Source organism: Scomber scombrus, chromosome 17 (genome assembly GCF_963691925.1).
Source record: "Scomber scombrus chromosome 17, fScoSco1.1, whole genome shotgun sequence".
Taxonomy (NCBI): Eukaryota; Metazoa; Chordata; class Actinopteri; order Scombriformes; family Scombridae; genus Scomber; species Scomber scombrus.
In genome coordinates, this window is record NC_084986.1 from 17,688,125 (window position 1) to 17,711,974 (window position 23,850).

The following is a 23,850-nucleotide window of genomic DNA, read 5'->3' on the forward strand; positions in this document are numbered from 1 at the left end:
AAATTACTAAAAATTAACCCTGCATTATGAATAGATATTGGAATAATCAGTGTGAACAGGAGGAATGATTAAGGCAAGAAACATTGTGTCAGTGTATTTGTGTATCTGACTGTTCCTTTAAGATTTTTTTTTTTTTTAAAGGATTTTGTGAATTGTGAACATATTTTTTAACAAAGGTACATTTTGTGACAGCACTTACATAGTGCTTTCATATTATATATAATATCATATATTATGTGTTCAACACAGGAGACACCATGCAGAGGTCTAACCTGTGCTGCGTGTCAACTATGATTTAGTATCACTTCTGTTGTCATCAAGTCTTTACCTTGCCCACCCACTAACACACATATACACACATACATATATCACACTGCATTTTCCCATTAATCAATCATTCGGTGTTGACAGTTATGATTCAAGTATATACTTTACTCTCGTCAGTCTGCATGGCTCCTCCAACTTTATCTTTGATGAAATTCTGGCACAGGAATATTGCACTTCGTTTATTCCCGGGGGTACATCATGCACATTTTCTTCCCATCCAGGCAATGCTCCACTGTGGTTTCTTACTAAAATAAACCTAAATAAAGCCTTTGGGCAAGGTACTTCCCACTAGCGCCTCTACTGTGATTTATTGGTCTATATTTAGTGGTTATGGGACTTGTGAAAGGGACAATCAGTGGCCAGTAAACTGACAAAAAATCAATAAACAGGAAACTTTTATATCTTTTTCACCCAGTATTGATTTGATATTTTATACATTGACTTTATGATTATTATTGCTTTAACATTAAAAATTCCTGCTTTAAATCATTCAATTCCTGCATGTTGCCAATGAACCATTACATTTGGTTTGCTCAAATGTTGCCTTCGTCTTCCTTGCAGTTAAACAATGACTATATTCTATTTTTGGGGAAAAAAAGAAGCTCATTTATCTTTACAATGTCTTTAACTGAAACACATGGTTACAAATAAAAAAAAAGTACCTAAACATTAGAAGTACCACAGCCTAGGGGACGTAACTACAAAAATCCCCTTTTCCACAGAGGAAATCACAGCTTATATCTAAAGTCAAAATATTTTGGGGATAAAAAACCCTGCCTATCTCTGTGTGGTTGAAACTTGACACTGTGGGCTGTGGTGTTGGTGAGTACAGAGGGTGAGAAGATAGAAAACTGGATGTCAGTGCCTACCCTTACTTCTTAGGTGCACATCTCTCTGAGCTGCTGGTCCAACAGCTGGATTTCCCCCATTGGGTAGTCACGTCTAGAAGGTAAGAGAGAATAAAATCTGATATTTATGACTAGCTACTGTTTGTGGAAACTAGTTTCATGAAGTAAAAAAATATTTTTTTCATATTTAATTTAATGCATGGTGAAGGATTAGCAAAGAAATTACTGAGCCATTTAGAAAATGTAGTTATCAACTGCTACCTATGAAAGTATAATTTGACTAACTGTTGAGTTGAGTTGAATTAAGTTGTTGAGTTGACTATTTGATTACAGTTCTCATCAGTGGTTCTGTAGTGGCTCCTGGTGAATATGAACATCCTGCAAGTCCTGGGTCTCCTACAGCTGCTGGCTGTACCTGCATTTACTGTGAGTCTCACTTCTAGCAACATAACTGCACGTTCAGTACATGACAGTAGCAAGTATTGCAGACAGAATGCTTAGTACAGGATGTCCAAAATCTCAAAATAAACAAAGCCAAATATTTGAATTTCTTACACATGTGCCAGCAGTTATGTTGTTTTTATGTCACATAGTGGGTTTATACATTATATGTTATGCAACATGAAGGCGATGGTTTGTGGCCAAATGTTCCAGCTTCTATTTTGGTGCGTCTAGTGTGCTCTTAGTGTGTGTTTGTGGTTTGCGGTGGGTTATGATATGGTTTGTGTGAGCACTATGTGTTCCAGCAGCTGAGTGAGTAGGCGTTTTACTGTGTTTGTTTTTCAGCTCATACGGCCAACCCATGACTACTGGGGAGAGTTTGGACCCTATGGGCCCTGCAGTCGCACCTGTGGAACAGGAGTTGTGATGAGAACCAGGAAATGTATAACTTCGAGGTAAGATGTAGGAGGTTAGGATAATAGAATTTATTACAGATGGCTGGCTTTTGGTACTATGACTCTAATACTATCACTCAAAGTAGTGCAATAAAATCACATATAAACTATATAAAACTTTTCATACTTGACTTGTATTAGTGTTTTCATATTATTTCTACACTTCATCACCCCCCTTTATCTTGAATTGCCTGCTTTTTATTGGAACATTTTCTTTTTAATTCACAACTTTAAAAAATGATGTTCAATTTGAGTTCATATTCAATTTTGATTTTGATTTCTTATTAAAATGAAGACTATTAGCTTCAACAAGAGAGATACATGTTTGGTTTGATTCTGTCCTATCTCCTGCAGGACAGATGGAGGACATAACTGCGTTGGATCCTCCAAGTCCTACCAAACCTGTAATACACAAGTAATTGACCCTTTTGTCTTTGAAACTTATTTGTGTCTTTTTCAAGCAGGATACACACATACACACACATACATGGGATATTGCAACAATATCATAATATTTTCTGCAATTATAGGCATGTCCAGTTGGATCCAGGGACTTCAGGGAGGAGCAGTGCTCCCAGTTTGACAGAGCGGACTTCCAGAGCAAACACCACACATGGGTGCCTTACTATGGAGGTAAAAAAAACAACTAAGTTGTTTATGATTAGAGTTAAATTGACATTATGGACACAAATAGTGAGTGACATTGCTGTATGTTTCTGTGATTATCCAGTTTTCCTTTCATACCCTGGAACACCCTGGTTCTGAACAGGACAAACCATATACTAAAACTTATGTGCAGATACCATTTGACCCAGGTATATTTTTATGGGTTCATCTGTTCTGTAGCAACCAATCCATGTGAGCTGAACTGCGTCCCAAGAGGAGAGAACTTCTTTTACCGACAGAGACCTGCAGTAGTGGACGGGACACCATGCTATGTGGGCCGCACTGACATCTGTGTGGATGGCGTATGCAGGGTGGGAGCAAAATTGTGATCAACAATATAATGACAAGCAACAGACTCTTAGAGCTTTTGTCTGTATAGCTGTAGACAGTCACTGGGCAGTTTATTATTCATCCAAAGTTCACAGTATGTCGTGTTTCACGTTTGCACATTAGTTGGGCATAAGATTCCTTGCTTAAAGGCACTTTGACTGCATTTGTTGATCTGATGTCTCTCAAAAGCCTGTTTTCCCACCTTTGAAACTGAAAATATTTTGTCTCTTCCAGATACTCGTTCATGGAGAGTTTTTGGGCTTGGATGATGACAGTAATTCTGTTCACTCTGCTGCTCCTGTTGCTGTTGCTCCTTTCCCAAGAGCGAGACTCACATATATGTATAAAACTGGTGTCTACGGCGAGTGCTCTGCCACCTGCAATGGAGGCATGCAGTACCGCAGCGTGGACTGTTGGGTTCAGGATCCAGTGAACCCCCATGTGGTGGAAGAGACTTACTGCATCACCCATCGCTTGCAAAGGCCACAGAGCCAGCAAGCCTGCAACATGCATCCATGTGCTGCTGAGTACAGCGTCTCCAGCTTCAGTGTGGTTTGTATCTTGGAGCAATTTTGACTTTAGTACACTGTGTATGACAACGGCAATGTCTGTGGAGGAAGTGGGATGTTTATTTAAAAAATCCTCTAGCATGTTAGCCTGTGTAGAGTGTAAAAGACAACAATTGTATACCAATCAATGGTACTGATAAGAGAAAAGAGATGTTGTATCAACCTCTTTGTGACAGGAAACATTCTGATTTATTTTGAATATCATAATTTGAAAAATTGGCTGTAACAAGTACCACAATTGATTTGGCAATGATATATTAATGTTTGAAAAAGTTTTTTTTGGTGTAGGACTAACAAGATTTGTTTTGCTTTTGTTGCATATGATGGGCAGTGTTCAGTGACTTGTGGGGAAGGCCAACAGATGAGAGATGTGGTCTGTGTGGGGACAGGAGGTGAACATCTGGCTGACCATGCCTGCCGCGGTATCACAAGACCTGCCTCTGTCCAAGCCTGTCGCAGGCCTGCCTGTCACACACACATCACCTGGCATGTGACCGACTATGGACTGGTAAGTGAAAGGATTAAAAACATGGATTAAGACAGGGACTTATTTCTATTTTTATTTCTACATTTACTTATTTTGATTCAATACTCAATATTAATCAGTTGCTGACATTTTTGTCTCTGCAGTGCACTCGAAGCTGTGGTGGTGGTGTGAGGGAGAGGAGAGTGGGCTGTTATGATACAGATCTCAACCCCTACGCAGAGGCCAGGTGTGGACCAGCAGGCAGACCTGCTACTGTGGAGTCATGCAACACAGAGCCCTGCCCTGGCGCGCAAAGTGAGCCAAATTAAAATCAGTTGCACTCTCTTTGAAGTTTGATTATTTGTGCTTTTTTTGTATTTAATCAAATTTGTCTCTCTCTAGTGGTCCCGAGTGTGCAGGACCCAAGGGCACATGAAAGCACCATGAGAGGATTTATGCCCCATGTTCCAGGAGACACCTCAGGTATGTAGAACACAAGGTTCATACTTGAACACGTAATTATCTTATATATGTAGAGCCATAAATGTGCAGGCAGTTATTTTAGCATAGTTATAATCACTCAAAGAGATTATTTTGTAATGAATGCCTCCTGGCATGTTTTATTTGTTGCTGTCTAGACCATGACTGCACTGTCACCTTTCTTGTCACCTTTTCACAAACACAAAGCCCACATTCTTCCTTTTGCTCCTGAAGCCCATATTTAGATTCTAAAGTATTATCCACACAAATTTACGACAAAATATTACCCTATAAACCAAAATGCTAAACACATATTTTGTACATTTTTGTACAGGTCCCCGACCCCAAGTAATTGGTCCTCACTGTGCGCAGTCCTTGTATGGCTGCTGTCCTGATGGCCATACATCTGCCACTGGGCCCAGAAATGAGGGATGTCTTCATGAGGACTGTGTTCGCACCAGGTAGTGCTGCTTCCTCACTCCCACACTTGTTCCTAATATATGATATAACTGACTTTGGTGAATGAATGATTTCCTCAATCATTTTTTTTTTTTTTTTTTTTTACAATGCATTATATTTCTCTTCCTTAGGTATGGCTGTTGTTTGGATGGGGTGACTCCAGCTCAAGGGTTTGGAAGAGCTGGATGTCCTGGGTACCAGGCAACTGGGGTAGGAATTTGTTTCTGATCTTGTTTCATTAAATCATTAAAGTTGTTTAGTGATGCTGATTTATTTAAGGGGTACTGCACTAATTTTACATATCAGCGTTAGTTAACTTTTCATGAAAAGTACTATTCAGCCTGTAAAAATGAAGTATAAAGTCCTCAGTGGCTTCGGTGGTGATGTCATCAATTTGAAAGGTACTGGTAAGCTGCATTAAGGGATATATAGGAATATTTGTTTTTCCCCATTCTAAAAACTTTGATTATTATTGTTTTTAATGGTTTAGTCTCCCAACAATCACTGGAGTGATCCTTTAAATTCAGCTGCTTTTAAATTAAACTGAGCTTTAGAAGTACCACTTTATCTGCTACATCTACTTGCTAAATTCACCAGATATACTTGAAGATTTACTGTCTCCCTCTTTCTTTCCTCTCTCAGGAGCGCCAACCAAACTCAGTCAGCCCAGTCACTACTGGTGCATGCTCCATGACACGTGATGAGGGCCCCTGTGATACCTGGAAGGTTCGGTTCTACTATAATTCAAGCACTGGCAAATGTACCGAATTCTGGTTTGGAGGCTGCCAGGGCAATGCCAATAACTATGTTTCTATGGAGGCATGCAGGAGAGAGTGTGAGGGTATGGTCAGGGAGCCTCCACCACCACCTCGCAGAGTGACACCAAGGAGAGGGTCAACTAGGGGTGTGCTGAGGGCAAGGGCATAACCATACTCAACATGGTACCCCCAAATCATGTGATACCCAAAAAGTCCTCTCAGTGAAGTTAATTAAATGAAATGTATACACATGTAGTATCTATACATTTATGCAGACACAGATGTATTGTATCACATCCTACATTTCATTTAAATATAATTAAAAACTCACAATATAATTGATATGATCCCTGCTGTTTGTTTTGATTATATTGTCTCTGTGATCTGTGATATTTTGTTTGATGCTCAGTATATTCATTTGTGTACTTTGGCTTATGGCTAACACGTTTTAAAAATGATATCAGTGAGACTGTGCAAGTTAAATAATAAACCCAATCAATACATTTTCACCTAACCAGTATCCTTGTACTAGCATGGTTTACCTGTGTCTTCATCTGCTATTGATTCAATAAATTCACTTTACTTTAATTCTAACCCATTACATTGACAAATATTGTACACATATTATGACATTTATTTGCCAGCTGCACCTACTGGTTATTTGTGCTGGTTATGGACATTTTTAGTTACACATTAATGCATCTGCAATAATGACCAAACAATAAATTATAGTAATATAACACTGACACAAATTTAGGTCAGTGCATAATATATGTTTTGTTTAAAAAAAAAGTTTGATACTTGATGATTATGCTATTGTGGTATGCTTTTATTTTTAAGTGAGATTTAAATGCTGTAGTTTTACATGTAATGTGGTAACTTTTTATAACTGCTACTTTTACTTAGGGAAAAGACCTGAATATTTTTTTCCACCAGTGACAAACTATTTATTTTAAAGTCCCCCTCCACTCAAAAATATGTTTTTCATCCTTTCCCTATACAGCAGGATGTTTGGTCTTCACTGTGCAGTGCGCAAAATGATGTATGATAATAATTTGACAACAGAAGACTGTTTTCACATGCTGAAAGTGGAACATTTATCTGTGCTCATTAGGAATCTGATTTTAAGGACCTAATGAAATGATTGAACTTTTGTGGAAAACCGTATTAGACACAAACTACTATTTAAAGCAGAGTGTTTATATGCATTTTATAACATGGATGGATAAGTCTTTAACTACTTGATTAGTCCTGTTTTTTTAGGGGAAGACTTTTATTTGGAAACTAAAACTTTATTTTGAAGTCACTGCACTTTACAACCGGAAACAGATTTACTTCATTTCCCCTGAATATTTTTGCTCAAACAGCTTCTTCGCACGGGGTATTGAAAGGCAATAAACAACGATTTATCACAGTTTTGCATTCCCATTAAACAGACAGGGTCTGCAGTCAGCACAAATATGGTAAGCGTTGTTTTCTTTTTCGTTGAAAGATATAAAACTCACAGTATTGGTTATATTAGTTGCTGATAATCCATTATAGCTAAGCTAACAGGCTACGAGGCTAACGTTTACTATACTCTGTTAAACACGTATTTTTCTCCCATTTCTTCTTTTGCCATAAACACCTAGCGCTTATATTTACACCTAACTATCATATCTCTGCACGTTCAGCTTAAATGTGAATGAGGTATGAGATTTTTTTTTTATTCATTAAAAAACTAGCTAATACATTAACGTTAGAGTCAGTGGTCTGTTGCTTGATAACAACGTCACATCCTGTTTGTATAATTGAGGAAAGAAGGTAAACACAACTTTCTATCACAGAAGCTCCGCATCACCTGCTCAACTCGGGTTATTTGGTGTTGAAGAAACTATTTGCATGGTTGTGGTTATTAAATATTATATCATTTTTACAGTCGCACACAATTTTGCTTGTCCAGCCGACCAAGAGACCCGAGGGCCGCACATATGCTGACTATGAGTCAGTGAATGAATGCATGGAAGGTGAGTCTTTAGTCTTTTTAAACCAGCTAATAATAAATAATGCGTTTTGTCTTTATCCGTGGAGTAATAAACTTAGGCTAAAACCATTCCTTTGTTCATTGCACAAATCATACTTCTTTTTGACAGTATTCCTTAATAATTTCATTTCGCTTGTAATTATTGGAGTGTAAGCTAACTCAATACCTACCAAAAAAAAAAGTTTCAGACTTTTGAAAAGTATAGGATATGTGTGAGGTAGTGTGAATGCTGTTAAGTGTTTTATTTATTTTGTAGTTTGACAGTCATTCAATGGTAAGTATACTGTTCACAAAATGCACAGTAAAGTGGAGCTGAATCTATATTTTGAGTTGACTGTATGTTTGTGCATAGTAGTCTTATGAACTACAGCGACATTTATTATCACTCCTATCATTAAAATTATTGAATTGATTATCAATATCAATCAATTCAGTCTTAATCTAATTATTTTCTTTATCCCTTTTAAAATCCTGCCCTATCTCTGTCTCATTCTCTTTTAAGTGTGTTCTGTAGTGTTGTTATTGACTTGACAATCTCTGAATATTGTCGGTTAGGGGTACTTTACTTTCTACTTTAGCCATTTTCTTTTAATGCATTCTGGCTCTGCCTCCTGCCCATTTCTTCCAGGGGTGTGCAAAATGTATGAAGAGCATCTGAAGAGGATGAATCCTAACAGTCCATCTATCACTTACGACATTAGTCAGTTGTTTGACTTCATTGACGACTTGGCAGACCTTAGCTGTCTTGTGTAAGTATGATTTGGTTCTTAAACTCCAGATGCTTTGAACGAAAACTAACTTGTGATGAATTTGTTGATTACTTCCAGTAAATATATCCTTTACTTTTTACATAGGTACAGGGCTGACACCCAGACTTACCAGCCATACAACAAAGACTGGATCAAGGAGAAGATATATGTCCTGCTGCGGCGTCAGGCTCAGCAGGCAGCAAAGTAAAGGCAAGAGTGTCCAGTTGTCCTGCTACACACATCAGGAAGGAGTTTGCGCTGCACTACATTTCAACAGCGTCGTAAAGATCTGTGTTTAAGGACAACATTTCATGAAGGGAGGGGTTTTCATATTATACTGTACATTGGGAAGGGCAGAGGTTGGAAATTTGGGGTTTATATAGAGATGGAGTCGCCCTTGGCAGCACACACATTTGTAATTTTGTTACATCATGATGCGAGTGGGGCTAACAGCTGCAAGGACTAACTTATTAATGAAGAAGGATCCCACGGGCTAGATAAAACCCTTTTTTTTGTTTGTCAAAATTTTAGTAGTGCACATTCATTTTTCTCCAAAAGTTGTCTTTTTTTTTAATATATACTTTTTTTGGACAGTTGGATTTCAAGATGTTTTGGATTTTGAGTGCAGGTACTTCAATTTTAAAGGTCCAGTGAGTAGAATTTAGTGGCATCGAGTGGAACAGACTAGGCAGAAATGGAATATAATATTCATAAGTATGTTTTAATCAGTGTACAGTCGCCTAAAATAAGAATCGTGTTTTCATTACCTGAGAATGAACCCTCTATATCTATATAGAGAGCAGGTCCTGTTCCACAGAGGCTGCCATGTTGCACCGTTATATTTCTGCAGTAACCCAGAATGGACAAACCAAACACTGAATCTTGAGAGGGCCTTTTGTGTCTTTTTTGAGAATTTTGTGACTACCATAGGTTCTCCGACATGCTTGGAAGAGGGGGGGAAAGACTATTCAGTTGGTTGCAATCTACAACCTCATCGCTAGATGCCTTTAAATCCTACACACTGGTCTTTTAAATTACAATGTCTTCAAACTGAACCTCTCTATGCTAATAGCCTTTTTTCATGTTGTTGTTATGGTTCCTATAGTTTCTATAGCCAACCATCATTATGTAAAATGCTGTTTTTTGTAAACCTGTTTTTTTTTCATAGCATCTCATTTCAACTATATATTGCTGTTTCCTTTTGATTTAAACATAATAAACTATTGTTTTCTGACTGTTCTCCACTCTTGAATACACAGCCATTGAAATGCTTTGGAATACTCTGTCACGTTAAAATCAATCTGTGTAAAAATATGGTCATACTGTTGAAGTGAATGTGATGCTGAGTGGCTAAGTGGTTATATAATTTATGAAAACTATATCGGGAAGAATGAATGGTGGTTGCTGTAGGATGTTTTTTTTTTTTTTTAGCCAGTTGCGCTAATCACAATAATAACCCGTTTTCGGCCGTTAGGTACTGTCTCTTTAAATGTGGCGGGTTGCCCTGTTGTTGCTGTGCGGGAAACCCCGTACTGACTCTGAAGGGGCCCAAGATGGCTGAATACTCACGGGGGGGGCAGTTAGCAATTATCTGAACAAGACCTCGGGAATGAATGACAAATAGCACTATAATGTAAAGCGCAAACCTGAAATAATTTTACGAGTACAGATTGTCAGTTTGCACATTTTTTGGGATGCATGAAAACCAGTAAGGAGAGAGTTGTCTCTCCGCGGCCCAGAGCCAGAACATGGCGGAACACTTGGGGAAGAAATAGCAGCTAACGCTAGCTAGCTGGCGTATTATTGAGACACATTTGGAAACATTGGTCCGGGTAAATACAGCGTTTATGTTCCGCAATTGTGAAATAATGTTTTCGGTGCACAGCTGTGGTCATTCTGCTTCAAATGGTTGTTTAACCTTAAATATGTGGAGCGTAGGCAGTTAGCGTACTAGCTTGCTTCTCAAGTCGTTGAGGTTTGCTACTAGCTAACGCTGCCCGCTAACGTACAAACTGTACCATTACGCAGGCAGTGTTTTGGGAACCAGTTATCGTAACAGCTTATTCTGAATACACTTCTTGTAACTATATGTGGGGACGTTGTCATGTCTGTCAGCCCTCGTTTTGTCACCTAACACGGTAGTTTAGCTAACGTCAATATCACCCGCACTGTAAATTAGACTGTCGTTAGCTTGCTACAATGGTCTGTAAGCTGCTTTTAAGTGTTGCGTTGCCAGTTACCATGGCGAGATAAGTTTTGAGGTAGCTCGTCAAAATACTCTTGATTTTGTAGTTGTAACTGCAGAGTCAGGAAGGATAATCGACCAGGTGTTCCGATTAAAAGCTGCTTTCGCCTGACTGACCCTTGACACAAGCTCAATACCGCATTGTAGTAGTTAACAGGTGTAAAAAAAAAAAAAAAAAAAAAAAGTGAATTGGAGTTGTGGCGTTGCCTGGCGAAGCAGACACAGTTTAAAAGCCAAGAAGGTCTGGCACTGGGGAAACCGGGTAAAACCACCTGCCAGGATGACTGACACTCGTCGACGAGTCAAAGTCTATACCCTCAATGAGGACAGACAGTGGGACGACCGTGGGACAGGGCATGTCTCCTCTGGTTATGTGGAGCGATTTAAAGGCACGTCTCTACTGGTGCGAGCAGAGAGTGATGGTAAGTTCATTTCAACTGATTTAAAGATCACTTGCATTTTTACTTGTGACCATTATGTTTGCTCAATGAATACTCCATGTAAACAGTACCTTCATTTATTTGAATAAACTAACCCACGTACCACTTGAAAAATCATTACAAAGCAATTAAGACTTTATTATGCAATGTTAACGATGCTGCACTTTAACGTTAACATCCTGCTCCCTTGCAGTTGGATGTTTGGTCATTGTGAATGCTAATGCCCAACTTTGATATTACCTGTGTTTATCACTGGACAGGTTCCCTACTGCTGGAGTCCAAAATTAACCCAAACACAGCCTACCAGAAACAACAGGTAGGTGCATACTCAGCATGTTGTACTGTAGTATGAACATGTACAACCTGGACTTTTTTCCATTGTGTACTGATTTTAAATTAGTTTTGTTCTTCTCCTGATAAGGATACGTTGATAGTATGGTCAGAGGCTGAAAATTATGATCTGGCACTCAGCTTCCAGGAGAAGGCTGGCTGTGATGAAATCTGGGAGAAAATATGCCAGGTAATAACACTTCTCATTGCGTGGGTATATGTTTGTCTGCTCCATCTTTGGATGCCTTTGCCATCAAGTGTATTTGGGCGTTTTTGATCATAATTCCTGACTAGCCGCATTTTAAATCATTAATACTTGTGTCTCAATGTTAAGGTGCAGGGAAAGGACCCATCTGTGGACATCACCCAGGAAGTGGTGGACGAGTCTGAGGAGGAGCGCTTTGATGACATGTCATCCCCAGGTCTGGAGTTACCACCATGTGAACTAAACCGCCTGGATGACTTGGCTGAGCTGGTGGCCTCCTCACTCCCATCGCCACTGCGGCGTGAGAAACTGGCACTGGCTGTGGAGAATGAGGGGTACATTCGCAAGCTCCTGGAGTTGTTCCGTGTGTGTGAGGATTTGGAGAACAGAGAGGGACTGAACCACCTGTACGAAATCATTAAAGGCATCTTCCTGCTCAATCGTACTGCACTCTTTGAAGTCATGTTCTCTGACGAGTGTATCATGGACGTCATTGGTTGTCTGGAGTTTGACCCAGCACTCCCGCATCCACGGCGGCACCGGGAGTTTCTCACAGAGACAGCCCGCTTTAAAGAGGTGATCCCCATCTCTGATCCTGAACTGCGTCAGAAAATACACCAGACGTATCGGGTGCAGTACATTCAGGACATGGTGCTGCCCACGCCCTCTGTTTTTGAGGAAAACATGCTGTCCACCCTGCACTCCTTCATCTTCTTCAACAAGGTGGAGATTGTGGGCATGCTTCAGGTGAGATTGGCAGACATGTATTATAAGGTTTGCCTCTGAACGTTATTTGCTGTGACTGTTTAAAAGAAGACTTCTGTATGCACCACATTTTCATGTTTATAAAAAAAACAGCAAGCCCAAAACGGAGGATAAAAATGTTTGTCACATTGCTAGAAACAAGCTTTACAAATAGATAAAGCTGCTATGTAAATGCACATGATTTTTATGATCGTGTTTATGCTGTGAGGACTGGAAATTAGATTGTACGCAGGTTTTATTTTTGTCCCATTGTGCTTTACCCAGTCTCAGTTTGTCTGCTAGTTTTTATGGTCATGTGACCTTTGTGTTTTTGTACTGTGTCAACTCAGCAGTGTTTATGTATGGCTGTCTCCATAGAGATGGAGAAGTGTTGTGTAAATCAGTAATGCTGCGCTAGAGGAAAACTCAAACTGGCCTGCTGTTGACTCTGGTATACTGTGCTATGTGAAGTTCTGAAGTCAAAAACTACTGATACAAACTATTTTGTCTTCACTTTGCATCAGGCAGTCTTGTTAAGCCAAAAAATCATAGCAGGTGATATGTTGGAGCTCATTTATCATTGTATGAGACTGGGATGTCCATGTAAAACATCCTAAGTGTATAATAACAGTCTATACAATCAATGTTTGTTTTTTATTTTAATTTTCGGTTAAGAATTGAACCCTAAGGTGTGTATATAATGTCACAATGTATTAAACACTAACTGGGCTTATAAATCAAGCGTTGGTAAGCATTGTATAAAACATTTTTGGCTTTCTGGATATTTGTATTGGATACAAGTGATCTGACTCAGTCAGTGACTTTGTTAAAATAGATTTGGTGAAGTACACAACTGACCCTAGATAAGCATGAGGGATTTATTTATTTTTCATATCCTGATGTACTTGTTGTCTACATGATGCTCACCCCTCTCATCTCCCCTTCCCTTTTGATGTCAGGACGATGAGAAGTTCCTGACAGACCTTTTTGCACAGCTAACAGATGAGGCCACAGATGATGACAAAAGACACGAACTGGTATGTTAGACCTCCTATCGGAGATAGTTGTTGACAAATTTTGTTCTTAACTTTTCTCCTTGTTCCTTCTTACATCCATGTTGTTTTTTCCTTTTTATAGGTGAACTTTCTAAAGGAATTCTGTGCATTCTCACAAACGTTACAACCTCAAAACAGAGACGCCTTCTTCAAGACACTGTCAAACATGGGCATTCTACCTGCACTAGAGGTCATACTGGTGAGTGCCGTGACTCAAATAACTTCAACTTTAACAGAATGTTGGCAATGGCTTTGATGGTGCAATCGTTTTTTGCATTGCGATTATTGAATAAGGCTTTGTGTCTGCTAATAAATTACAAGTAGAATTATCTAACATATATCCAAAAAGACACAAAAACAAAACAATAAGAAATTTTTGGTCAAATAATATATCATTTTTCAGTATAGCCCTTATCATAGATGATAGATGATGGGCTGAGAATGAACACCTGCCTATTGTGACTATTGTGAATGTATTCAAGGACTGCAACAAGCGATTATTTTCATGATTCATTTGCTGGTTTTGTTTTTGTTCATTTAATTGTTTGACTATAAAGTCAAAAAGTCACGTTTTTTTTTAAAGCTTTAGGCAATGTCATCAAATTCCTGTTTTGTCCAAAACACAAAGATATTCAGTTTATTATCAAATAAGATTAAGAAAAGCAGCAAATCCTCATAACTGTGAAGCTGAAACCAGAAATGTTGGGCATTTTTGCTCAAAAAGTGACTCACATTTTTTATGATCACAATAGTTGGTTTCAGAAATAGATTAAAAAAAAAAAATACTTAAGTGGCCAGAATGTGACCCAAATTTTAAGCCAACATCCCAAGATTTAAGATTTAGACAATGGATAAGGCATGGCATTACATTCTCCTTTTTAATAAAGGATGGGGGTATTAGTAGACTTCTGGTCTGTGTCTGAGAATGAAGGTGTAGAGAGAAAGGATTTTTACACGTACTTGCAAATGTGGCGCTATTATGTAAAAGAGGCGAAGGGTCTGAGCAAGGAGAAACCCTCTGATGTTACACAGATGTTTATTAAAGCACACAACTTGAAACCCACCAGGCAGAATATTGGGTACCTATATTTAGGTATATTTTTTACGAAGAAAAACAGAAAGTGGGAAAAAGTACTGGACATTGAAATCTGTCAGAAGGAAAGGACACTGCTAGAAGAACTGTTTGATAAAACCCAAAAATAAAATCAAAACAAACTTCAGAACCAATGCTAGAGACAATGTGGGCTCTTAGTAGTAGATCATACTCACATCTATTGGTCGTGTCCCATCTAATAGCTGTTCTGGGCTATTGTTTAAGTTGCCACCAAGAGTATATTTGGATTTGATGTTGAATTCACAGCAAGCAAGAAGGCAATTACAAGACACTCGCTTCCATATATATATTGTAAACAGCATATACAGTATAAATGAACGACATTCAGTTTAAGATTGCAGAAGAATATGGGACTAAATGGGATTTATACCTGATAAATGAGTGTGACAACTGAAATTACAGTAAATGCAACTGTCAAACATAACAGTCAATGAAAGTGTACCATTCTGCACCTAATAACTCGTATGTATACCATTCAGTGTAACTGGCAACCTCATATTTATTGTGATTATAAAATTGTGAAAATAAAGATACCCCCCCCCCCCCCCCCCCCCCAACAAATTGATTTAATCGACTAATTGTTTCAGTTCTAATCTATTGCATGCAATGTTATCTGGTGGTCAGGGATTGTGCACAGCACAAGAAGTCCTTAGTGAGATAAAATAAATCCTCTTGTTTCAATGACTGGCATATAAAAAATGTCACTCGAGTAAGGGTATTTCCATACATGCTCCATTTCAGCTTCTCATGTGGATAAAAGCATGTTGTTCCTTGTTCCAAGTCAAATAAACGCAGACCACTATAAAAACACATTTGTTTTGAGTGGTCAGTGTGTTTGCATATTGAGCACACATAGTTGAGTACAGACAACAAAAACATCAGGATGGCTGATGCAAGTTGTAATGGTACTGAGGAAGATAATTTAGAAAGGAGCATGGACTGTTTTTGGAGGTATTTCAGTTGTAATCCCTTTCTATTTGGCAGACTTTGGTCAGCTTCTGGACACACTGAAATCATATTTTAGACTTTTTAGTGGTGCCACATTCTTTACCAATATCAGTGGTGTGGATGTAAATGCGACCAGAATATTGTTAATGCAAACAACAGTATCCCATCTCTATAGACAAAAAAAACAACTAGAAATACCAACTCTCCTTCCAACAGATAACTGATTCCATGACAGTGATTGATACTCTGCTACCATCTCTGCACATTTTTTTTGTTCTAATGAGACCAGCATTACATTTTTATTAGTTTCATTGGATTTTACTTACCATGTGTTGGATTCCCTGGATCCATTTCCCTGGATTGTATTTGCTTCAGATTGTCTTTAATTCACCAGAGCTGCTGCTCTCTTTCAATTGTTAGCTAGTTAGCTGTCTCCAGGATAAAAACATTACATTAGTTCATCAAACTGAGGGTCGAGCAACCTAACCTGAAATGCTTATTTTTAAAGTCCATGTGATACCCCTGTCTACCGTATTATTTATTGTCCCCCACTAAACAGTTTTCTCTGCCCAGTGTAGCAGCTCAGCTAAGACTCATGATGTAAATTAGCTGGTCGACCAGTTCACATCCTTGAACTCAAGGATGAACTGATTAGATTTTGGTGGTCAGAGGTCAAGGTCACTGTGCCCTTGTATCCATCCCATTTTCTCATAAATGCAATATCTCAGAAACACCTGGAGGGGAATTTCATTACATCTGGCACAAACGTCCACTTGGACTCAAGGATGAACTGATTAGAATTCAGTGGTCAAAAGTCAAGTTCACTGTGACCTCACGAAATATGAGTCTGGACAGACGTGGATGTAAACTGCAACTTGACTAATTTTCAAACATAATTTACTGCATAAAAAAGCAATCAATAGAATGTCCATTCTAGTGTGGACAGATTAATTGTGACATATTTTGAACACCAAGAGAAAAAACCCCTAAACCATAATGTAAAACATTGAAAACTTAAAGGATTCAGCAACTACCATAATATACATCTGTTCTCAGAAATCTGTCTTTGTATTAAGATTTGAATTCCTTTTCTGTCACATTCAAATTAAGTTTTGTGTTTTTTTTGACATCCTCTGCCAGTTTTTCTTGTTGGCGGAAGCTGTCAGATAAGACAGCCATATACACTTTGTTCTTAGACCAAAGTATCTAGCACTTTTCCCTGCATCTAGCCACTATCTGATTATGCAGTTTTTAAAAATGTTAATTTGTTTTAATCCACTGTCTATGTGTGTTTTTGAAACAGGGGATGGATGATGTTCAGGTGCGTGGGGCAGCCACAGATATCTTCTCTTATCTGGTGGAGTATAACCCCTCTATGGTACGAGAGTTCGTCATGCAGGAGTCTCAGCAAAATGATGATGTAAGTATGTTGACAAATTCAGCAAGGCAATGCCTCTGGCATTTTGAATAAATACAAATACAAAATTTAAAGAATTTTCCGAATTTAGCATTATTTCCGTGCAGTCGGTATATTGATACAGCAATATGAGAGCATGCAATTCACCACTTGACACCGGTGGATATAAACAGATGTTCTGTTACTGATGATTATTTGTTGGCCTTAAGGACATCCTCCTGATCAACCTGATCATAGAACACATGATCTGTGACACAGACCCAGAGCTAGGTGGCGCGGTGCAGCTAATGGGCTTGCTACGGACTCTGGTTGACCCGGAGAACATGCTGGCTACTGCAAATGTGAGTTTGTACACTACTCTTAAGATATGGGTTCGTTCTCACAATGTTCTCACCATCTGCATGGTCATAACATTTACCCATGTCCATGAAGGCTTCTCATCTCTTGCATCGTACTATATTCCCCATCCTTGGTCTTAAAATTGTTGTTAACCCAAACATGAGCTGTCTCTTACTGGCAAGAGTGCGCCATCTTCTTTTCTAGTACGCATCTGCACGCTTTCCCTGCCTGTATTGAAGTACAAACAAAATTTAAGGCTGAGTACAGTACTTCATACTTGGATCTAACTTTTTCACAAGCACTTGGAACATTGTATCTCGTGTGTCGTGTGTGTGACGTGTGTGTGTCGTGCGTGTGTCGTGTGTGTGTCGTGTGTGTGTGTGTGTGTGTGTGTGTTAAGGCAGTGCTTGCTTGGTCCTGTTAAGTAAAATGAGATCAAACGAAAACACTTTAAATTACATTATAAAAGATGCAAGAGTGTAAAAGAAAACAGTGAGTACACTATTTTATAGCAGAACTATTTTTATATAGAACTGCAGCACTGGAAGGAGTTATTACAAGAAGAAAAGGGAGTTGATGCCGCATATGTTTCTATGCATCCAAAGAGATAAATGAGATGCATCTGTAGATATAAGTTGTTTAGAATACCGACACGGGAGTCATAGCAGAAAAAAAGTCTCCACTGTTCTTACCTAGATTTTTTTTTACTAATCAAGTTACCCTGCTGTAACTCAAAAAGTTGGTTGCCCCAGGGATGCGGATATAAATAATGCACCATAAATGTTGATGTTGAGTGAGTGTGAAAGCATTCATACATATACATATCAGTATCATGCTATTGATAAAATTGTTCCCTTTGTGTACTCTCTCCAGAAAACTGAAAAAACAGAGTTCCTGAGCTTTTTCTACAAGCACTGTATGCATGTCCTCTCAGCTCCACTACTAGCCAACACCACAGAGGAAAAACCTAGCAAAGGTATTTAATGTCTGTGAAATGTGTGATGTGTGTTTTTTTTTTTTTTAAACATAATTTTGTGACCAATCCTTTTATGGGGCTTTTTACTTTCTTTCTTCTATTAGATGATTTTCAAACATCCCAGTTGCTGGCCTTGATTTTGGAGCTGCTGACATTTTGTGTTGAGCACCACACCTATCACATAAAGAACTACATCATCAACAAGGACATTCTCAGGAGGGTATTGGTGCTTACTGCCTCTCAGCACGCCTTCCTGGCACTATGTGAGTTTCATATAATCACACCAAAATCTCTAATTCTAAATTGCCTGTCAACCTGGACAACATCTTGCATCATTAAGCACATTTTCAACAGAAATCAATCATCGTTCCTTTCTCTCTGTGTGCCCAGGTGCCCTGCGCTTCATGCGGAGGATCATTGGTCTGAAGGATGAATTCTACAATCGCTACATAATGAGAAACTTTCTCTTTGAGCCTGTCATCAAGGCCTTCCTCAACAATGGCTCACGCTATAATCTCATGAACTCTGCCATCATTGAGATGTTTGAGTATGTTCGTGTGGTGAGTAACGCCTGAATCTGCCATTCTTTTTTATGTCACTTTTGATTCTGTGGTGCCAAGAGCTGAATGTTTACATTTGCCATGTGGCACCAAAAATGTCACTTTTCTTGCCCATTTGTGCAGTTCAATGCATGAAAATTACCATTGAAAGAAAATGGCCAAAGAGCCACAGAAAGTAGCAGTTCATGGTCAGGCTCTTTTCCCATGCTTGGCTTGTTTGAGAAAGTTAGAGGAACAAAATTCTCCTATTCTGCTTTGCTCCTTGTTAATCTTTGTAGCTTGTATCCTCAAAATTGACACTTATCAGCCAGCCAGTTATTGTTATATACCTCAAAAGTAATTTTTTTGATATATTTAATAAAGTTCATGCTGAATGAAATTCATGAATGAATGAATAAAATTGACATGTAGATTTGTATGCCTTGACTGAATAACTAATATATGCAAGTAGTCTAACCATGTTCCCGAAAGTGAAAATTTGTTGACTTTACAACATTTTATTGTTTTTATTTTAACTTGTTTGGTGTGTTCTCCCCTCTCTCTTTGTCTCCTGCTCATTCTGCTCATTTCTTCTATACTTCTTTCCCCTTCCTCTTTTGCTCTTCCTCTTTCCTAAACTGTAAACTGCCCATTTTCTTCACTTTCTATACCTCCCGTTTCATTTTTCCTCCTTTTACTGGCTCTCCATGTTCCTCTCTCTCTCCTCCCATTGCTCCCAGGAGGATGTGAAATCTCTCACAGCTCATATAGTAGAGAACTACTGGAAGGCTCTGGAAGATGTGGACTATGTCCAAACATTCAAAGGCCTGAAGCTGCGGTATGAACAGCAGCGAGAGAGGCAAGACAACCCCAAACTGGATAGGTGAGAAAAACGAAGCTGCAGTACCACAACTGTTACAGTCTGGAATGATTTAATGAAGTGAGGAAACTCTTCATGTGTGTCTTTGTCTCACTATAAAAAAAAAAAGGTTAGTGTGACTTGTCCATTAGATAATGTGCATTATTGAGTTGACATGACAAACATATTGCTTGTGAGACTTTAGTGTAGTCTTTCACAGTTCCTTCTTCTCACATGATCAGTGCATACTTTGTTTTGAAGTTTAGTTTTTCAAGTTTTGCACTGACTGTATAAAATCAAGTGTTATTTCTAGGGATGGATATTGTCAGGATTTTGCAGTTACAGTAATGAGCGCTGTTCTTATTAACTTGAGTATGACCTGTATTCACCTGGTTCACTGTCTCCAGTGCGGCTTCCCTGCTCTGCTGAGCCTCACCCTCAGTCACACAGACAGCGCTGAACAGATGAGAAGCTGCCTGCAGCGCAGCCATGAGTCACACCAAAAAGTAGAAAAGAACAGATAAAAGAACTGACTTTAAAAACATCTTGGGTTCTTAACGTATAATGGTATTTGAATCGTTAGTTAGTTACAGGTTTCTCAGCCAAACACTTTTGACTCAGATTGTGCAATCTACCTCTTACTCATCTATGACTGTGAATGGAGCAAACACAATCAAACTGTGTGTCATTTAAGACCGTTAGTTAACTTAAAATCAGCACTCCTGCTAACACTGCCAGTTCTCCCTTTTTAAATTGTTACTTTGCACTTCCGAGATTGTTTTTGTTCATTGTGTTTTGTGTTAATTGTCATAAAAAGGTACAAAGATTGTAGTATGAATTAGGAGTCACTTACCTTAGGAAGTACAAAATGCCCTTTAAGGGGCAGCTGGCTAAACCATCACCTTCTTATGTTATATAGAGTAAATACCGTAAATGTATTTGTGTCTTTGAATAACTAAGCTTTGCATTATTTTCTCCAGCATGCGCTCCATCCTGAGGAACCACCGCTTCCGTCGTGATGCACGGACGCTGGAGGATGAAGAGGAGATGTGGTTCAACACAGATGAGGATGACATGGAGGATGGCAAGGCAGTGGGCCCTCCCTCTGACAAGATGAAGAGTGAGGAAGACCTCATGGAACCTATAAGCAAGTTCATGGAGAGAAAGAAATGTAAGCATGTTTTTTGTTCTACTCCCTCTAATAGATATTTTGGGGTGACACTGGGGTTGGACAGAATCACATGCTGTCTAGTCTTGTTCTATAATGTTCTATGCTGTTGTATCCCATAGAAAAAAGCAACAAAGTAAAGAGAATGTGTGGGCTTGATCCTGTTGTCAGCTATTTTCTGCTGTTCTGGTGCTGTTTTACATGTGTTCATGATAAAAATGACCTGTGGTCATGGTCCAGATTCTGGCTTCAGTCATCATGGCTGTACTAAACAGAGTCCCTCAAAAACAGTTGTTTTATGTTCAGATTAGATCTGTTAAATGCGTTTGTGAGTAGAGGTTGGCATTTTTCTAGAAATACAACAACATTTTGATTTAAATTACATTCAAACAACAACAGAGAAATATGTCTTGGTTATAGGATGAGATTTTGTTCACCCATTAAAAGGTATTTGTATTTCAATAGACTGTAAAGAACTTAAATGGGGGAAATGACCATTTCTTGTCCACCTCTACATATCTAGTAAAAGACCCAGAGGACAAGGAAGTACTGGGGAAGTCGAGCTTGTCAGGCAGACAGAACCCTAGCTTCAAACTCTCCTTTTCTGGCTCGACCAAAACCAGCCTGTCGAGCCCTCCTTCATCTGCCTCATTGAACCCAGGTTCTCCAGGGTCACCAGGGTCTCCGGGCTCAGGAGCACGGAGCTCACCCTCCACCACAGCTGTAACCACAAAGGTAACTGACTGCCGATCGTCAACTTTTTTTGTTGACAACAATACACTATAGACACTTAAAATTGATCTGGGAATACTCCAAATTCCTCATCAAATAACATATAGAAAACAGTGCATAGATTCTGGGTTTTATGCCCTTTAGTGCTTTATTATACATTTTAATGCTGAATTATTCTCAAACTGAATTTGTTTTTCTGCTCAGAAACACAGTATCTGTTCTGTGATCACTAGTTGACTGAAAGGAAGTAAGATTTGAGCTTTAACTATGTAATCTTCACACTTTAGCTGCTTATTTTCACACAACTTCCACAATTCTTGTTTTGTATTAAAAAGAATAGACATCACCAGCAATGTACCATTGGCTCGCACATATTTTATCTTTGTCAGCTTTATTTAGACAGTGCAATTTAGACAATAAGTGCAATTTCCAAAGTCTGTGCACAAAAACACAAAAGATCAACACACAGGACACAATTTTGGACAGTAGATTTAGCACTCAACCAAACAATATTGATCAGGATCCTCACCAGATACAGTATATGATTTGTGTTTCTTGTCTTCTTCAGGGAGGGTTAGTGGGATTGGTGGACTATCCCGATGATGACGATGAGGAGGAGGAAGAGGAAGATGATGGGGAGAGTAAAGAGGACCCTCTGCCACCTTCAAAAAAGTCCAAACTGAGCTCCTAAAGAAGCGTCACTGTCTCAGTTTGTGCTCCGCTCAGACAGTTTCAGTGCACAGACTTCACACAGGAATGATCAAACTTGTAAACAAATTGAATGAATGAAAGCCACCCTTTGCTGTCAGCAGGTGGCCAAAAGAGGAGTGGACTCTGAATGGATTCGAAGCCTCCTCAGACTAGCCCAATTCATACAAGTGCCAATCAGGAGACTGGGAGTGGAAAAACCGTCTGAAAAGTGAACGGTCGGGGGAGAAAATATCGCACTCACAAGATCTTCAGCGGACTCAGACAATATGAGACAGATCGGAGTTCAATTCAGCAACTGGAGGAAATGACCACATACAAAAACACATGTCCACACAGACTGAAATCCCAGAGAGCTTGCGAGCTTGGACCATAATCCACTGCCCCCCGCCCCCCACTCAGGGAAGGACACAACGACCCAAAAGGGCCGGCCAATTCAGACCCAGATCCGCCACTCGCACCCCCATCCCCTCCTCAGAATCCACTTCCTCCCTGTTCCTTTCTACTTTTTTTCCCCTTCTGCTCTCTTTTTTTCCCCTTTGTCTGTTGCTTTTTGTCACTTTTTTTTAAGTTAGTATATAGGACCAGACGAGAGGCAGCATGTGGCAAAGAGCTGTCTTTGTTGTCGTTTGATGATGTCATCAGTGTCGTCGTTCCTCAGCGGACATTATTTCTCTGAAGAGAAAAAAAGCCAGCAGTTTCTTCATTGTTTTCATTTTGTTCTCTATTTGTCTCTCTATCTTTCTCCTGTTTTTTGTAAATGACAACAAAAAAGACCTGCCTTTAAATGTTCAGGACATTTTCAGTCACACTTGAACAGGTTTTTAAAGACCTCAGTAGGTGAGCTAGTTTTACCCTTTTTGCCCTTTGAAACTGCAGATTTTTTGGAGAATTTGTAATCCCGTCTTGATTAAAGATTGAGTGGAATTCTAGATGTGATGAATTTTGTCATATCTTTTCATTTTTTTTCCTTTTACATGAGTGTACACTTAGTTGTTCAGAATATTTGGGACCATTAAAATGATCTTTGCTGTAAGATGTCCTACTACCCTTTGTCCTTATAACTCAAGTGTTTGCTTGCTGCATCTGATACACAAATCACGATTTCCTTGATGCCACAAGAATTTGACCGTACATTTGTAACAGAGACGCCAGGTTTAACAAACATCTATAAACTTTCAGGCCACCTAATGTCACACTGTGAAATTTGAAGAACGAGTTGTAATCCCACTCTCAAGACCAAAAAATTGAGTGGTGAAAAATAAATGGTATCTTCATAGTACGTTTCAGGACTTTTGAAAAATGCCTTTTTTCTCTGGGCTAAGTTAATGTGTAGCCTGCAGGTCTGTAAAGCTACAACACATATGGTCAAACTTCTTTCTTTCTCCAGGACGAACATGTGACTTACTGTATTTTCCAAGCTTCATGTCTGCATCTATTAATGTTCTTTCTTGGATCAA

General features: G+C 39.0%; 3 protein-coding genes across 4 annotated transcripts; all 3 read left to right on the plus strand.

Annotated features, from left to right (window-relative positions):
* Window positions 1-1,155: 1,155 nt before the first annotated feature.
* paplnb (papilin b, proteoglycan-like sulfated glycoprotein) lies at window positions 1,156-6,141 on the plus strand. Its single transcript, XM_062437504.1, has 13 exons — window positions 1,156-1,276; window positions 1,509-1,601; window positions 1,962-2,071; window positions 2,426-2,486; window positions 2,602-2,704; window positions 2,918-3,048; window positions 3,302-3,619; window positions 3,968-4,144; window positions 4,267-4,417; window positions 4,505-4,585; window positions 4,917-5,043; window positions 5,173-5,251; window positions 5,684-6,141. The coding sequence occupies exons 2-13, from the start codon at window positions 1,545-1,547 to the stop codon at window positions 5,966-5,968; spliced, it is 1,680 nt and encodes a 559-aa protein (XP_062293488.1). The 5' UTR covers window positions 1,156-1,276; window positions 1,509-1,544; the 3' UTR covers window positions 5,969-6,141.
* A 983-nt stretch (window positions 6,142-7,124) lies between these two features.
* erh (ERH mRNA splicing and mitosis factor) lies at window positions 7,125-9,822 on the plus strand. The gene is made up of 4 exons (XM_062437143.1): window positions 7,125-7,262; window positions 7,718-7,805; window positions 8,451-8,571; window positions 8,677-9,822. The coding sequence occupies exons 1-4, from the start codon at window positions 7,260-7,262 to the stop codon at window positions 8,777-8,779; spliced, it is 315 nt and encodes a 104-aa protein (XP_062293127.1). The 5' UTR covers window positions 7,125-7,259; the 3' UTR covers window positions 8,780-9,822.
* A 298-nt stretch (window positions 9,823-10,120) lies between these two features.
* smek1 (SMEK homolog 1, suppressor of mek1 (Dictyostelium)) lies at window positions 10,121-23,322 on the plus strand. 2 transcript variants are annotated; one of them, XM_062437139.1, is made up of 15 exons: window positions 10,121-11,238; window positions 11,517-11,572; window positions 11,678-11,776; window positions 11,921-12,538; window positions 13,495-13,572; window positions 13,673-13,789; window positions 16,956-17,072; window positions 17,279-17,410; window positions 18,282-18,384; window positions 18,489-18,647; window positions 18,775-18,944; window positions 19,664-19,806; window positions 20,763-20,953; window positions 21,474-21,685; window positions 22,251-23,322. In XM_062437139.1, exons 1-15 carry the CDS (start codon window positions 11,097-11,099, stop codon window positions 22,371-22,373), a joined length of 2,460 nt encoding a protein of 819 aa, XP_062293123.1. In that variant the 5' UTR covers window positions 10,121-11,096; the 3' UTR covers window positions 22,374-23,322. The 2 variants fall into 2 exon arrangements, with proteins under 2 accessions (XP_062293123.1, XP_062293124.1); XM_062437140.1 differs by having other exon boundaries at window positions 19,667-19,806.
* The last annotated feature ends 528 nt before the right edge of the window (window positions 23,323-23,850 follow it).

Coding starts and splice junctions, on each gene's coding strand:
- paplnb (XM_062437504.1), top strand. CDS start 1,545: ATGAACATCCTGCAAGTCCTGGGTCTCCTACAGCTGCTGGCTGTACCT. Junction 4,145..4,266: donor ATGTGACCGACTATGGACTG/GTAAGTGAAAGG, acceptor TTGTCTCTGCAG/TGCACTCGAAGCTGTGGTGG. Junction 5,044..5,172: donor GAGGACTGTGTTCGCACCAG/GTAGTGCTGCTT, acceptor TCTCTTCCTTAG/GTATGGCTGTTGTTTGGATG.
- erh (XM_062437143.1), top strand. Junction 7,806..8,450: donor AGTGAATGAATGCATGGAAG/GTGAGTCTTTAG, acceptor CATTTCTTCCAG/GGGTGTGCAAAATGTATGAA. Junction 8,572..8,676: donor GCAGACCTTAGCTGTCTTGT/GTAAGTATGATT, acceptor CTTTTTACATAG/GTACAGGGCTGACACCCAGA.
- smek1 (XM_062437139.1), top strand. CDS start 11,097: ATGACTGACACTCGTCGACGAGTCAAAGTCTATACCCTCAATGAGGAC. Junction 18,385..18,488: donor AGAGGAAAAACCTAGCAAAG/GTATTTAATGTC, acceptor TTCTTCTATTAG/ATGATTTTCAAACATCCCAG. Junction 18,648..18,774: donor GCACGCCTTCCTGGCACTAT/GTGAGTTTCATA, acceptor CTGTGTGCCCAG/GTGCCCTGCGCTTCATGCGG.